At 37.0% G+C, this 14,238-nt stretch overlaps 1 protein-coding gene across 9 annotated transcripts in view; it reads right to left on the bottom strand.

Annotated features, from left to right (window-relative positions):
• The window catches only part of LOC123530508 (pre-mRNA-splicing factor ATP-dependent RNA helicase DHX16-like), a 213,701-nt gene that overhangs the window by 111,308 nt on the left and 88,155 nt on the right, over nt 1-14,238 (bottom strand). For all 9 annotated transcript variants that reach the window (XM_053521852.1, XM_053521853.1, XM_053521854.1 and 6 more), the window contains 2 exons: nt 8,860-9,032; nt 5,714-5,877 (listed from right to left, as the gene is read on the bottom strand). In XM_053521852.1, coding sequence (XP_053377827.1) covers nt 5,714-5,877; nt 8,860-9,032 — 337 coding nt within the window. The remainder of the gene's footprint in view (nt 1-5,713; nt 5,878-8,859; nt 9,033-14,238) is intronic.

Raw genomic sequence — 14,238 nt, 5'->3', positions numbered from 1 at the left:
CTTAGATGATGAAAAATTTTAGTTACTCTAGACGTTTTAGACAAGTGGATCCAATTAGATGGTCTAGATGAGTGGATCCAATCAGTAATTCAAGGGCCATAAATGAAAAGTGCCTGGGCGGATTTGGCTAGTTATCGAACATGGGTAAGGTCTTATGGCCAAACACATTTTGTTCAAGTTTGGTGAAGATCGGATGAGAAATGTTCGACTTAGAGAGCGGACAAGAGTTAACAGACGGATTTTTTCGGTAATTCAAGGGCCGTAACTCTAAAATGCCTGGACCGATTTGCCTAGTTATCGATCTTGGCTGAGGTCTCATGGTCAAACACATTTTGTTCAAGTTTGGTGAAGATCGGATGAGAAATGTTCGACTTAGAGTGCGGACAAGAGTAAAATAACCAGGGCCGATTCAAGAAAGGAACCAAGATCTTTTGGTGACACAAGTTTTGTGCAAGTTTGATTGAATTCAAATCATAAATGAAGCTGCTATTGTGCAGACAAGGTCAAAATAGCTAATTCCGGCCCTATCAGTGCCATAACTCTGGAACCCATTACCGGATCTGGCCGATTCAAGAAAGGAACCAAGATCTTATGGTGACACAAGTTTTGTGCAAGTTTGGTTAAAATCAAATCATAAATGAAGCTGCTATTGTGCAGACAAGGTCAAAATAACTAATTTTGACCCCTTCATGGGCCATAACACTGGAACCCATAAAGGAATCTTGCAAGTTCCATAAAGGAACCGAGATCTTATGGTGATACAAGTTGTGTGCAAGTTTGGTAAAAGTCAAATCATAAATAAAGCTGCTATTGTGCAGACAAGGTCAAAACAGCTAATTTTGGGCCTTTCAGGGACCATAACTCTGGAACCCATAAGTGAATCTGGACAGTTCAAGAAAGGAACCAAGATCTTATGGTGATACAAGTTGTGTGCAAGTTTGGTAAAAGTCAAATCATAAATAAAGCTGCTATTGTGCAGACAAGGTCAAAACAGCTAATTTTGGGCCTTTCAGGGACCATAACTCTGGAACCCATAAGTGAATCTGGCCAGTTCCAGAAAGGAACCAAGATCTTATGGTGATACAAGTTGTGTGCAAGTTTGGTAAAAGTCAAATCATAAATGAAACCACTATCGTGCAGACAAATTGTTGACGCACGCACGCACGCACGCACGGACTCACGGACTGACGACAGACAAAGGGTGATCACAAAAGCTCACCTTGTCACTATGTGACAGGTGAGCTAAAAATAGGGGGCGATACCAGACGAAAAATAGGAGGTGCGCATGTTCATATCATGATAAAGACTCATGCAAGGTTTTATCAATTTATATCAAATTCTTTATGAGCTAGGCGCGTCACGAACTTCGGATGGACGCACGCACGGACAAGACCAAATCTATATGCACCCACCACTCATGGGGGACACAAAAATATAAATTATATATATGTTCATACGTGAAATCAGTTTTAAATACCATGCTAAATAATATCACCTTCCATAATGTCATAATGCTGATATTGGAAAACAAGAGGGCCATGCAGGCCCTGTATTGCTCACCTGACCTACTGACCTAAAGATCATCAAGATTAACATTCTGACCAAGTTTCATTAAGATAAGGTCATAAATGTGGCCTTAAAAGTGATAACTAGCTTTTTCTTTGATTTGATCAGGTGACCTAGTCTTTTACCCCACATGACCCAGATTCAAACCTGACCTTAAGATCATCAAAATTAACATTCTGACTAAGTTTCATGAAGATACAGTCATAGATGTGGCCTTTACAGTGTTAACAAGCTTTTCCTTTGATCTGACCCGGTGACCTAGATTTTGACCCCGCATGACCCAGATTCGAACTTGACCTAAAGATCATTATGATTAACATTCTGACCAAGTTTCATGAAGATACAGTCATAGATGTGGCCTCTACAGTGTTAACAAGCTTTTCCTTTGATTTGACCTAGTGACCTAGTTTTTTACCCCATCTGACCTAGGTTTGAACGTGAACTATAGATCATCAAGTTAAACATTCTGACCAAATTTCATTAAGATATGGTCATAAATGTGGCACCAAAAGTGTTCACTAGCTTTTCCTTGATTTGACCTGGTGACCTAGTTTTGGACCCCATATGACCCAGATTTGAACTTGACCTAAAGAACATCAAGATTAACATTCTGACTAAGTTTCATGAAGATACAGTCATAAATGTGGCCTCTACATTGTTAACAAGCAAATTCGATGAATTGGTATCCCCCGCCGAAAGGGTTTGTGGTGAGGAATGGCAAAAAAATATATCCGGCAAAAAGTTAAGGATATTAATAAGAAGCAAATAATTTCATTAGTCAAAATCAATTTAACAGAAAACAAATGTTTAATTAAAGAGTACATAATAAATGTGTGACACTTTGATCCTGACTAAAGAATTTATTTTGAATGGGATATGCTTACTGTAATAAGCTTAGCTTTTAAAATTAAATGCAGTTAATTGAAATGCGAGGTTGGGGAATGGTACAACTTGCATGTTGATAAATATTCATGGAAGGTTTGAAAAAAATCTAAAATAAGGCATGGGGGGAGGGGGGTTGGGAGGGGAAGGGGGTTTGACCAAGGCAAGTGGGTGACCAGGTGTGGGTGAACAACTTCACATGTCAATAGTAAATGTTCAGGGAAAAGTAATGAAAGAAATTTAATGAAATTCTGCCAAATGGTAAGTTTGTTATGTACAAATATGTGGATTTTTATACAATTAAAGGGCAATAACTCTGAAGTTACAAAAGAAATCCGTACGAAATTGTGTGTGCACAACCACATTATAGTGCTCTAAATTCTGTTTAAGTTTCATAGTTCTCGGTCAAATATATCAAAAGTTATGATGCAGAAATTGCCATATTTATAGTACCCTATAAAGTTAACACTAGAAACTTCTAAGGACCATAACTCTGGTGTTACTTGGGCAATCTGACTGAAACTTGATGGGCCCCATAACCTCATAGTGGTGAACATGTACATGTATATGACGTTTGTTTGAAAAAAATCTAAAATAAGGAATTTTTTATTTTTTTTTTTTTTGTGTGGGGTTTGGGGGGGGGGGGGGGGGGGGAGTGTGATCAAGGTAAGGGGGTGACCAGGTGTGGGTACACAACTTCACATGTTTACAATAAATGTTCAGGGAAAAGAATGAAAGAAATTTAATGAAATTCTACCAAATGGTAAGTTTGTTATGTACAAATATGTGGATTTTTATACAATTAAAGGGCAATAACTCTTAATTTATAAAATAAATCTGAACGAAATTGTGTGTACACAACCACATTATGGTGATCTAAAGTCTAAGTTTCATAGTTCTAGGTCAAATATATCAAAAGTTATGATGCAGAAATTGCCATATTTATAGTACCCTATATAGTTAACACTAGAAACTTCTAAGGGCCATAACTCTGGTGTTACAAGGGCAATCTGACTGAAACTTGGTGGGCTGCAAAAACTCCTAGTGGTGAACATGTATATGAAGTTTTATATAAATATTCCCAACCATTTCCTAGATATGGCTCCGGACGGACGGAAGGACGGACAGAAAGACGGACGGACAATGCCAAAACTATATCCTTCCGACTTTCGTCGGGGGATAACAAGCTTTTCCTTTGATTTGATATAATATAAGCTATGAGTAAAACTATAACATTACAATAAGCATATTCTAAGTCGAAAAGGGGCCATAATTCAGTCAAAATGCTTGAAAGAGTTGCCTCCTCCTTTTTACAGACTGGGGTCATGATGGTAAACAAGTATGCAAAATATCAAAACAATATCTCAAAGGACTTTGAAAATATTTGGGGTGATACGCAAACTTTAACATTTGTGTGACGCTCACGCAAATGCCGACGCCGGGGCGAGTAGGATATCTCCCCTATTCTTCGAATAGTCGAGCTAAAAAGGCATTTGCACCAAAGTGGCACTGTTTCCATAGAAGTTCGTCTACATCTCTTTGTCATGTTTAGGTTGAAGACACATACATCTAGTTATATATGTCTAAGAAACTTGCTTGGTTCATGACTTGTGACAGACATAGTTGCCTCAATTCTCATGACATCCAATTGACGGACTTTGACTGTCAAGAGGTAGCAGACCCGATTGAAAAATTCGTAAGATGTACATACCAGGATCAGTCTGCTTTCAAGCTTGAAGTTCTATGTCCCCTTTTTATTTATTATTGTGTTTTCTATGCTTGAAATATTTACAAAAATGAACTAGAGCTATCACTAAAGGTGATGAATGTACCCCCCCGCATGCACTGACACAGTACATTGCAATTTGACGCACACAAGATTGCATAATTATGTGGACTGTATGTATATATAGACTGTATGTATACAGTATAGTAACAAAAAACAAAGTCCCATAACAATGCAGAATATTTATCTAAAAGAATGTAACATGCATTATGCACAACTAGGGTTGGTACTGATCACTTGTGTGAAGTTTCATTAAATTGTGTGCAAGGGTTTAGTAGATTAGGCAGGCACAAAATTGCATATGCAGACTGTATGTACATAGTATGTTAACAAGAAACAAAGTCCCATAACTCTGCAATTTTTGTCGCTGAAAGAACCTAACATGCCCCATGCATAACTACTGTTGTTACTGATCACTTGTGTGAAGTTTCATTAAATTGTGTCAAGAGGATGAGGAGAGATGGTGCGCACAAGATTGTGTCTATGTATATAGTATAGTAACAAAAAAACAAAGTCCCATAACTCTGCAAATTTTTTTTCTGAAAGAACCTAACATGTCCCATGCACAACTACTGTTGTTACTGATCACTTGTGTGAAGTTTCATTAAATTCTGTCAAGGGGATGAGGAGAGATGGTGCGCACAAGATTGTGTCTATGTATATAGTATAGTAACAAAAAAACAAAGTCCCATAACTCTGCAATTTTTTTTTCTAAAAGAACCTAACATGTTCCATGCACAACTACTGTTGGTACTGATCACTTGTGTGAAGTTTCATTAAATTGTGTCAAGGGGATGAGGAGAGATGGTGCGCACAAGATTGTGTCTATGTATATAGTATAGTAACAAAAAAACAAAGTCCCACAACTCTGCAAATTTTTTTTCTAAAAGAACCTAACATGCCCCATGCACAACTACTGTTGGTACTGATCACTTGTGTGAAGTTTCATTAAATTCTGTCAAGGGGATAAGGAGAGATGGTGCGCACAAGATTGCATCTACGGACAGACGGCCAGATGGACGGACAGACAGACAGACAACCTGAAACCAGTATACCCCCCCTTACAACTTTGTTGTCGGGGGGTACAATAAGGCTGTAGATATGCAAGATTTAGGAAACACATGCAATAAGTGTCAAAATATCTTATGTAAAATTCAAATACATACAAATGGGTTGGGCCAAAAGTTATTACTTTTGTGAAATCATTAATATTCTTGGGGGACTAATTTTTGTGGACTTTGCGGTTGAGTCAATCCACAAATTTAATCCCAACAAACAAGTAAAATTCCATTTCATTTTATGTTCAAAAGTTGAAATCCACGAATTTATATTCCCAGGAAATTGCCGTTTTGACCAAAACCATGAAATCATGCCCACTAAATTAAATGATTTCATGGTAGTCTACACAATGAGTAATAAAGGTAAAGGTTTAATGATACATGTTACATCTTTCACAAAATGCATATATAGCAAGATTACCTTTGGGTCCCTCTTCCTGGAAGTATTTATCAGAGGGTTTCTCATCTTCCTTTGGTATAAAGTATTTGTTGACCTTCTCCATATCGCCAGCTGACTTGTGCTCCTTCGCTAACTTCAGCACTTTTTTCTTGTACTCCAGCTCATGTTTCTCCTCCTCTGTGAGTCTGAAGATATATTTCACAAATGAATGACTGCATAAACAACAGGGACAAGATGGCCCTAGGTCGCTCACCTGAGAAATACACCATAAAAGTGTAGACATATTTGACCTAGTGATTTCATGAAACAAATATTCTGGCCAATTTTCATTCAGCTTGGACCAAAAAATGCGGTCTCTTGAGTTTAAACAAGTATTTTTTTAGATATGACCTAGTGATCTAGTTTTTGACCCCAGATAACCCATATTCAAACTTGACCTAGATTTTATAAAGGTTAACATCCTGATCAAATTTTATGAAGATCAATTGAAAAATACAGTCTCTAGTGAATACACAAGGATTTTCTTTGATTTGACCTTGTGATCTCTTTTTTGACCCCAAATTGACCAATATTAAAACTCGATCTAGATTTCATCAAGGCAATCATTCTGACCAAATTTCATGAAGACCAATTGAAGAATACAGTCTCTATCACATAAACAAGGTTTTTCTTTGATTTGACCCAGTGATCTAGTTTTTGATCCGCAATGGCCTATATTCCAACTTGACCTAGATATCATCAAGGCAATCATTCTGACATAATTTCATGAAGATCAATTGAAAAAAAAGCTTCTATGGCATACAAAATATTTTCCTTTGATTTCACCTAGTGACCTAGTTTTTCATCCCAAATGACCCATTTTCGAACTTGGCCTAGATTTCATCAAGATAATCAAAATTTCATGAAGATCAGTTGAAAAATACAGCCTCTATCGCATACACAAGCTAAATGTTGACAGACGCTGGACATCGTGCGATCACAAAAACTCACCTGAGCACTGCTCAGGTGAGCTAACAAGAGCTGTCGGATGACAGCGCGCTCGACTATTCGAAGAATTGATTGAAGAATGGGGTCAAAATATTTCCATAGATTTACAGACAAAAGAAAAAATGGATTAAACAAAAAATGTTCCTGTACCTGTGGATTTCAATTAGTCTTGCACTAAGTGGCAATGTGTGACCATGATGGCAAATATGTTATTAAGTTATATGTTAGGCAAAATATGGACTTGTATGAAAAGTTTAACTAATTTCCAAGTCCAAAAAGGGTCATAATTCAGTCAAAATAGTTGAAAGAGTTATGTACACTTGCCTACAGATGGAAATCATGTTGATATACTAGTGTTAAAAGTTTCAAAGCCACAGTTCAAATAGTTTTGACAAAAATTTCGAAGTCCAAAAAGGGCCATAATTCAGCCAAAATAGTTGTCAGAGTTATGTACTCTTGTCTACAGATGGAAATCATAATGATAAACAAGTGTTTAAAGTTTAAAAGCCATATGTCAAATAGTCTTGACAAAACATGGACATATATGAAAACAGAACCAATTTCCAAGTTCAAAAAGGGCCATAATTCAGCCAAAAAAGATGACAGAGTTATGTACTCTTGCCTATTGATAGAGACTATAATACTGAACAAGATATAAAAGTTTCAAAGCCATAATATGTCAAACACTTTACACAAAATATAAACTGGTACGAAAAACTTAACCAAGATTTCTAAGTCAGAAGGGGCCATAATGGAGTTATGTACTCTTGCCTACAACTGGACATGGTGATGATAAACAAGACTTAGTGTTGAAAGTTTCAAAGCTTTATCTCAAAAGACTTTGTCAAAATGTAGACTGGTACAAAAAACTTAACCAAGATTTCTAAGTCAAAAAGGGGCAATAATTCAACCAAAATGCTTGATGGAGTTATGTACTCTTGCCTACAACTGGACATGGTGATGGTAAACAAGTGTTGAAAATTTCAAAGCTTTATCTCAAAAGACTTTGCCAAAATATGAACTGGTACGAAAAACTTAACCAAGATTTCTAAGTCAAAAGGGGCCATAATTCAGTCAAAATGCTTGACAGAGTTATGTACTCTTGCCTATAACTGGACATGGTGATGGTAAACAAGTGTTGAAAGTTTCAAAGCTTTATCTCAAAAGACTTTGACAAAATGTAGACTGGTACGAAAAACGTAACCAAGATTTCTAAGTGTGTGTGCGTGTTCGGGTTTAACGTCTTTTTCAACAATTTTTCAGTCATATAAACGACGGTGTCTACTTGTAGCAGTGAGCACAATGCCCAACTTTATACTGCTGCCTCACTGGAATATCACGCCGTAGACACGTGACATGATACCCCACCCAGTCACATTATACTGACACCGGGCTGACCAGTCCTAGCACTACCCTCTTAATGCTGAGCGCCAAGTGAGGAAGCTACTAGTACCATTTTTTACGTCTCTGGTATGACGCTGCCGGGGATCGAACCCACGACCTCCCGCACTCGAAGCGGACGCTCTACCACTAGGCTACCATGCGGTAAGATTTCTAAGTCAAAAAGGGGCAATAATTCAACCGAAATGCTTGATGGAGTTATGTACTCTTGCCTACAACTGGACATGGTGATGGTAAACAAGTGTTGAAAATTTCAAAGCTTTATCTCAAAAGACTTTGTCAAAATGTGGACTGGTACGAAAAACTTAACCAGGGTGTGACGCCGACGCAGATGCCATAGTGAGTAGGATAGCTCTACTTACTCTTCGAATAGTCGAGCTAAAAAACAGTGTCTTTGGCAACCATAAATGTCATTTTGACAGCATAAAAATGAGGGTAGAATCATGAAACATACCAACAGGTATCAGTTAAGTCTCACACAATCTTTTACGTTTTTAAGAATTAAGACCTACATTTTGTTATAATACACCATGTTCCTTGCAGCAAAGTATATTACCTAGTACAAATAAGATATTACAGTGTGCTACATTTAAGATATTACTGATATTTCTGAACTAACATACTGAGTAAATATACATGAAATGAAAGCCGTTTTAGTATGTTCAATTATTAAGACAATTCCTTTCTCTCTATCCATACATATGCAACCAGAGTACATGTGTAATCCAACATCAGGACAATCTCTTTCACGATTATATAAATCTAGTAAACAAACTCACTTTTGGTCTCCAAATAAATATTCCTCATCATGAACATCAGCCTCCAATTCTTCCAATTTGTCAACATGACGTTTCTTTAAATAATCTTGACGTGACTTCTTTCGTATCTCTGGTACAATCTTCTTACGGTCCTCTGTTTCCAAATGCAGTCTTTTCTTTGCTTCTTCATAAGCCTATTCGAGATGAATATTTAGAGTATTATATGGAATACTGTCTTCTTTCAATAAATGTAAATAAAAACTCATATAAGCACTTGTATAACAGGACAATTAAATTACAAATAAAGAATTTGAACAGAAATATTTCCATGGTTATTTGCATACAGGTTGAATAAGTGCCCTTTAGTAATAAGTGATCATCAATTCAACATTTTGACATATTTTAAGTTAGATATACAAACTTTTCAGCATTTACATACTGTTTAATCTGGGAAATAAGCGCATATTCATATACAAGTGCATAACAAAACAAGAGCTTGCCGAACATGAAATGCCCCCCTTGAAGCATTCAGTAATTGCACAAGGAACAGAAATTATATGTTCACTGTAAACAAAAGTTCTACCATTCCGGTTTAATCTGACCTTGACCTTTAACCTATTAACCTAATCAAAGGCCTGAAGGGCCTGAGTCGGCTAATGATTGATGTACTGACCGTATAGTCTTCCAGTTTCAGTTTGTTTTTAGTTTTTTTCCCCAACTAAAGAGAGATTTTGTTACAGTAAATTAAATGAACATTCGGTTGATGCCCAGTAAAACTTTGATTGACATTATACAAGTATTTAAACCCATTGGCAATATATTTCTCTAAAATTGAAGAATGGTTCGCGGAAATAAAAATGTTGCTTTAAATTGCAGTCAGATTTTGAAATGGGCATTGCGGCAGGTGGTAAAAGGGCAAATGTATCAAACTGTAAAGTGTCAATATGGGGGAAGGGTGTGGGAGGATACCCCCTCCTGCAAGTAGGGTTTGGGGTATCACCACAAGAAAGTTTTCAATATGTAGACCCTTGATACAGCCTTTGGTGCGATTTTAACTGAAAATCTTATGTTTCAATTTCTAAATATTACCTAGATTCTTTCTAGTATTACAATATCCAAAGTATGACTGTCACTTCATCTTTTTACTTTCAGATCATGCCTCAGGACTAGAATATGAGTCTGATATAGATTATATGTAGGCGTTATAAAAATAAATCCTAGAATCATTTCTGTTACAATAATATCTATCATGTCTGTTACTTGAATGTTAAAATTTCATAGCACAGCTCGATATTTACCCAAAATATTATATCCGGATACGATTACACTTTTCTCCAGTTTCAACAATATGTTTTACAAATTGTGATGATACGAAGACATTTAGCAGCAATTGGCAGTATCTGACATTGAAGTTTACGGTTAAATTACCTCTTATTTAAATCTTTTCATAAAAAAGTTGTTTCGTTTCGTCAAAGCAGCCAAACATAGACGATCTACTTCCAATTTCAAAAACTAAAAATACAATTTAATGTTTCGTCGATTTGTTTATTTCTCGAAAAATAAGAAATAAAATCATTTTTAATATCAGTAGTAATTAAACAAACTAGTAAGAGCTTCTTCTTCCGATAATTTATCCGTTTACTAACTGCAAAATTCAACCCACGCGAAGTCGTAGAAGCGTTGTTATAAACAGGTCACGCGTGTTCGCCGACAAGTGTCCAGAATGTAGTTAGGATTCATCCGCGAAGTCTCGCGGAAGAATTAACGTACTGCATATCTTATTCGGGTCATTTAAAATGAAGCTGTCATAATTTAATTTCATCGATGTGGTAAACTCTTTGATAAGAGACATTCCAATGCTTTCAGAGGTACCCACTCAATAAAATACTAGCAGTATGTTCTGGAAATATATTTTGTCTTTCGCTGGATGTTACGCAAGCTTGGTAAGCCTGCGCAATTCATAAAATGCACAGCGCAATAAATTTGTTATTTGCGCAATGATTTTAAAGATTATTTTTTGGAACGGACTGGGTAACAAATGGATAATTTGGCTAATAAGTTAATATGCAGTTTTTATTTGAATTTGTGAACATCATATTTGCTATTTTGTGACAAAAGGGCATAAAATTCGTCACCATAATCATATGCGCAAATGTATTACCAAATCCCGCAGAATCGTTATGCGTGTTTATGCTTAATGAGCTACCGCGGAAGAAAATACGTGGCTTTATTCGAGTATTGCACAATTAAAAGTCATAAATATGACAGATTACATCGTATATTGGTCATAGCAAATAGGATTGACATAAATGAACTTCATTCGATCAATGAACTCTTTGAAATTAGAGACAATCTAATGGAACTACATCACTTTGCTGTGTTGTAAGGCCATTTAAGAATGAGAAATCGGGCGATAGCAAGGACTCGTCAAACGCTTGAAAGCGTTTAGCCGAATCAACAAGAGATTACAAATAGATGTTGGTGCCATCCACTGAGCCATTTTTGAATGTTCCAAATTTCAAGACTAGCTCAAGGTCAAAATCAATACATGTCAAATTTCATTTCGGTACAAAACAATGTGTATGTAGTCCAAATGTGAAAGCTGTGGCTTGAGAAATGTGAAAGCAGGTCACTAGATCAATTTCAAGGTCAAAGTTCATTTCGGTAGACAGAACTATGTATGTGCTTCAAATTTGAAGGCTGTAGCTTGAGAAATGTGAAAGTAGGTAATAGGTAAAAATCAATGTCAAATTTCAATTCAGAACACAAAAATATGCATGCGGTCCAAATTTGAAGCCTGTAGCTTGAGAAATGTGAAAGTAGGTCACTATGTCAATCTCAAGATCAAAGTTCATTTCGGTACACAAAACTATGCATGTGGTTCAAATTTGAAGGCTGTAGCTTGAGAAATGTGAGAACAAAAAACTATGCATGTGGTCCAAATTTGAAGCCTGTACCTTCAAAAATGTGAAAGTAGGTCACTAGGTCAATAACAAGGTCAAAGTTTTTTTCGGTACACAAACCTATGCATGAGGTCCAAATTTAAAGGCTGTAGCTACAGAAATCTGCAAGTAGGTCACTAGGTCAAGATCAAGGTCAATTCATGTCAAGGTTCATCTTGCCGCTCAAAACTATACATGTGGTCCAAATTTGAATGATCTAAGTTATGGACATGAAGGTTCTAAGTTTTTCCCTATATAAGTCTATATGAACCATATGACCCCTGGGGCGGGGCCATATTTGACCCTAGAGGGATAATTTGAACAAACTTGGTAGAGAACCACTATATGATGCTACATTACAAAATATCAAAGCCATAGTCTTTGTGGTTTGGACAAGAAGATTTTCAATGTTTTTCCCTATATGTCTATGTAAACCATGTGACCCCCAGGGCGGAGCCATATTTGACCCTAGGGGAATAATTTGAACAATCTTAGTAGAGGACCACTAGATGATGTCATATACAAAATATCAAAGCCCTAGGCACTGTGGTTTTGGACAAGAGGTTTTTCAAAGTTTTTTTCCTATATAAGTCTATATAAACCATGTGATCCCCGGGGTGGGGCCATATTTGACCCCAGGGAATTAATCTGAACAATCTTGTAGAGGACCACTAGATTTTGCTACATACCAAATATCAAAGCCCTAGGCCCTATGGTTTTGGACAAGAAGATCAGAAACCGTTTTAACTGTTCCTGGCTAATGTGACCTTGACCTGTGACCTAATGACCTCATATTCAATAGGGGTCATCTGCTGGTCATGGCCAACCTAACTATCAATTTTCCTGACACTAGGCCCAAGCATTCTAGAGTTATTGCCAGGAAACCATTTTACTGTTCCTGGTCACTGTGACCTTGACCTTTGACATACTGACCTCCAAATCAATAGGGGTCATCTGCTGGTCATGACCAACCTCCCTATCAACTTTTGTGACCCTAGGCCCAAGCGTTCTTGAGTTATCATCCGGAAACCGTTTTACTGTTCAGGGTCACTGTGACCTTGACCTTTAAAATACTGACCTCAAAATCAATAGGGGTCATCTGCTGGTCATTACCAACCTCCCTATCAACTTTCATGATCCTAGGCCCAAGTGTTCTTGAGTTATCATCCGGAAACCGTTTTACTATTCAGGGTCACTGTGACCTTGACCTTTGACATACAGACCTCAAAATCAATAGGGGTCATCTGCTGGTGATGACCAACCTCCCTATCAATTTTCATGATCCTAGGCCCAAGCGTTCTTGAGTTATCATCCAGAAACGGATTGGTGTACATTCCAACCGACCAACTGACCGACCGACATCTGCAAAACAATATACCCCTCCTTCTTCATAGGGGGGCATAATAAGTGCATACAGCCTTAACGTTATTCCGTAGGGATAATATCAATATGGACAAAACGCCTTTTAAGTTCATGTCCATGTCAATGTTTTTTATTTTTGTTTTTTTTCAACCCAGACAAGCACTGCCAACTTTCCAAATATATCAAAAATAGGCACACATGACTTGACTGTAAGTGCATATCAAATGCAAGTGTTTAGTTTTGGTTTAAGTGTAAGTGCCTTGCATACAAAAGCTAAATGTTGACGGACGACAGACGATGGATCACAAAAACTCACCTGCTCAGGTGAGCTAAAAAGTGTATGAGGAGTTGAACATTTCTAATGTCTTCATAATAGCCTATTTTGTGAAATTAAGGAAGGCTCATAACTCTAGAAAAACAAGAGGATCATGATGGTCCTGAATTGCTCACCTGTTCCCACATGACCCAGTTTTGAGTATGACTTCGTTTTTTTATTATTTGACATAGTGACCTAGTCTTTGAGCTCATGTGACCCAGTTTTGAACTTGACCTAGATATCATCAAGGTGAACATTCTCACCAATTTTCATGAAGATCCATTGAAAAATATGGCCTCTAGAGAGGTCAAAAGATTTTTCTAATTTTAGACCTACTGACCTAGTTTCTGACCGCAGCTGACCCAGTTTCAAGCTTGAACTAGATATCATCAAGATGAACTTTCAGACCAACTTTCATACAGATCCCATGAAAAGTATGACCTCTAGAGAGGTCACAAGGTTTTTTATTATTTGACCTACTGACCTAGTTTTTGATGGCACGTGACCCAGTTTCAAACTTGACCTAGATATCATCAAGGTGAACATTCTGACCAATTTTCATGAAGATCCATTCAAGGGTATGGTCTCTAGAGAGGTCACAAGGTTTTTCTATTTTAAGACCTACTGATCTAGTTTTTGATCGCAGTTGACCCAGTTTCAAATCTGACCTATATATCATCAAGATAAACATTCAGACCAACTTTCATACAGATCCCATGAAAAATATAACCTCTAGAGAGGTCACAAGGTTTTTTCATTATTTGACCTACTGACCTACTT

The sequence above is a fragment of the Mercenaria mercenaria genome, chromosome 13 (genome assembly GCF_021730395.1).
Source record: "Mercenaria mercenaria strain notata chromosome 13, MADL_Memer_1, whole genome shotgun sequence".
Classification (NCBI taxonomy): domain Eukaryota; kingdom Metazoa; phylum Mollusca; class Bivalvia; order Venerida; family Veneridae; genus Mercenaria; species Mercenaria mercenaria.
This window is presented reverse-complemented; position numbering and strand designations above follow the sequence as displayed.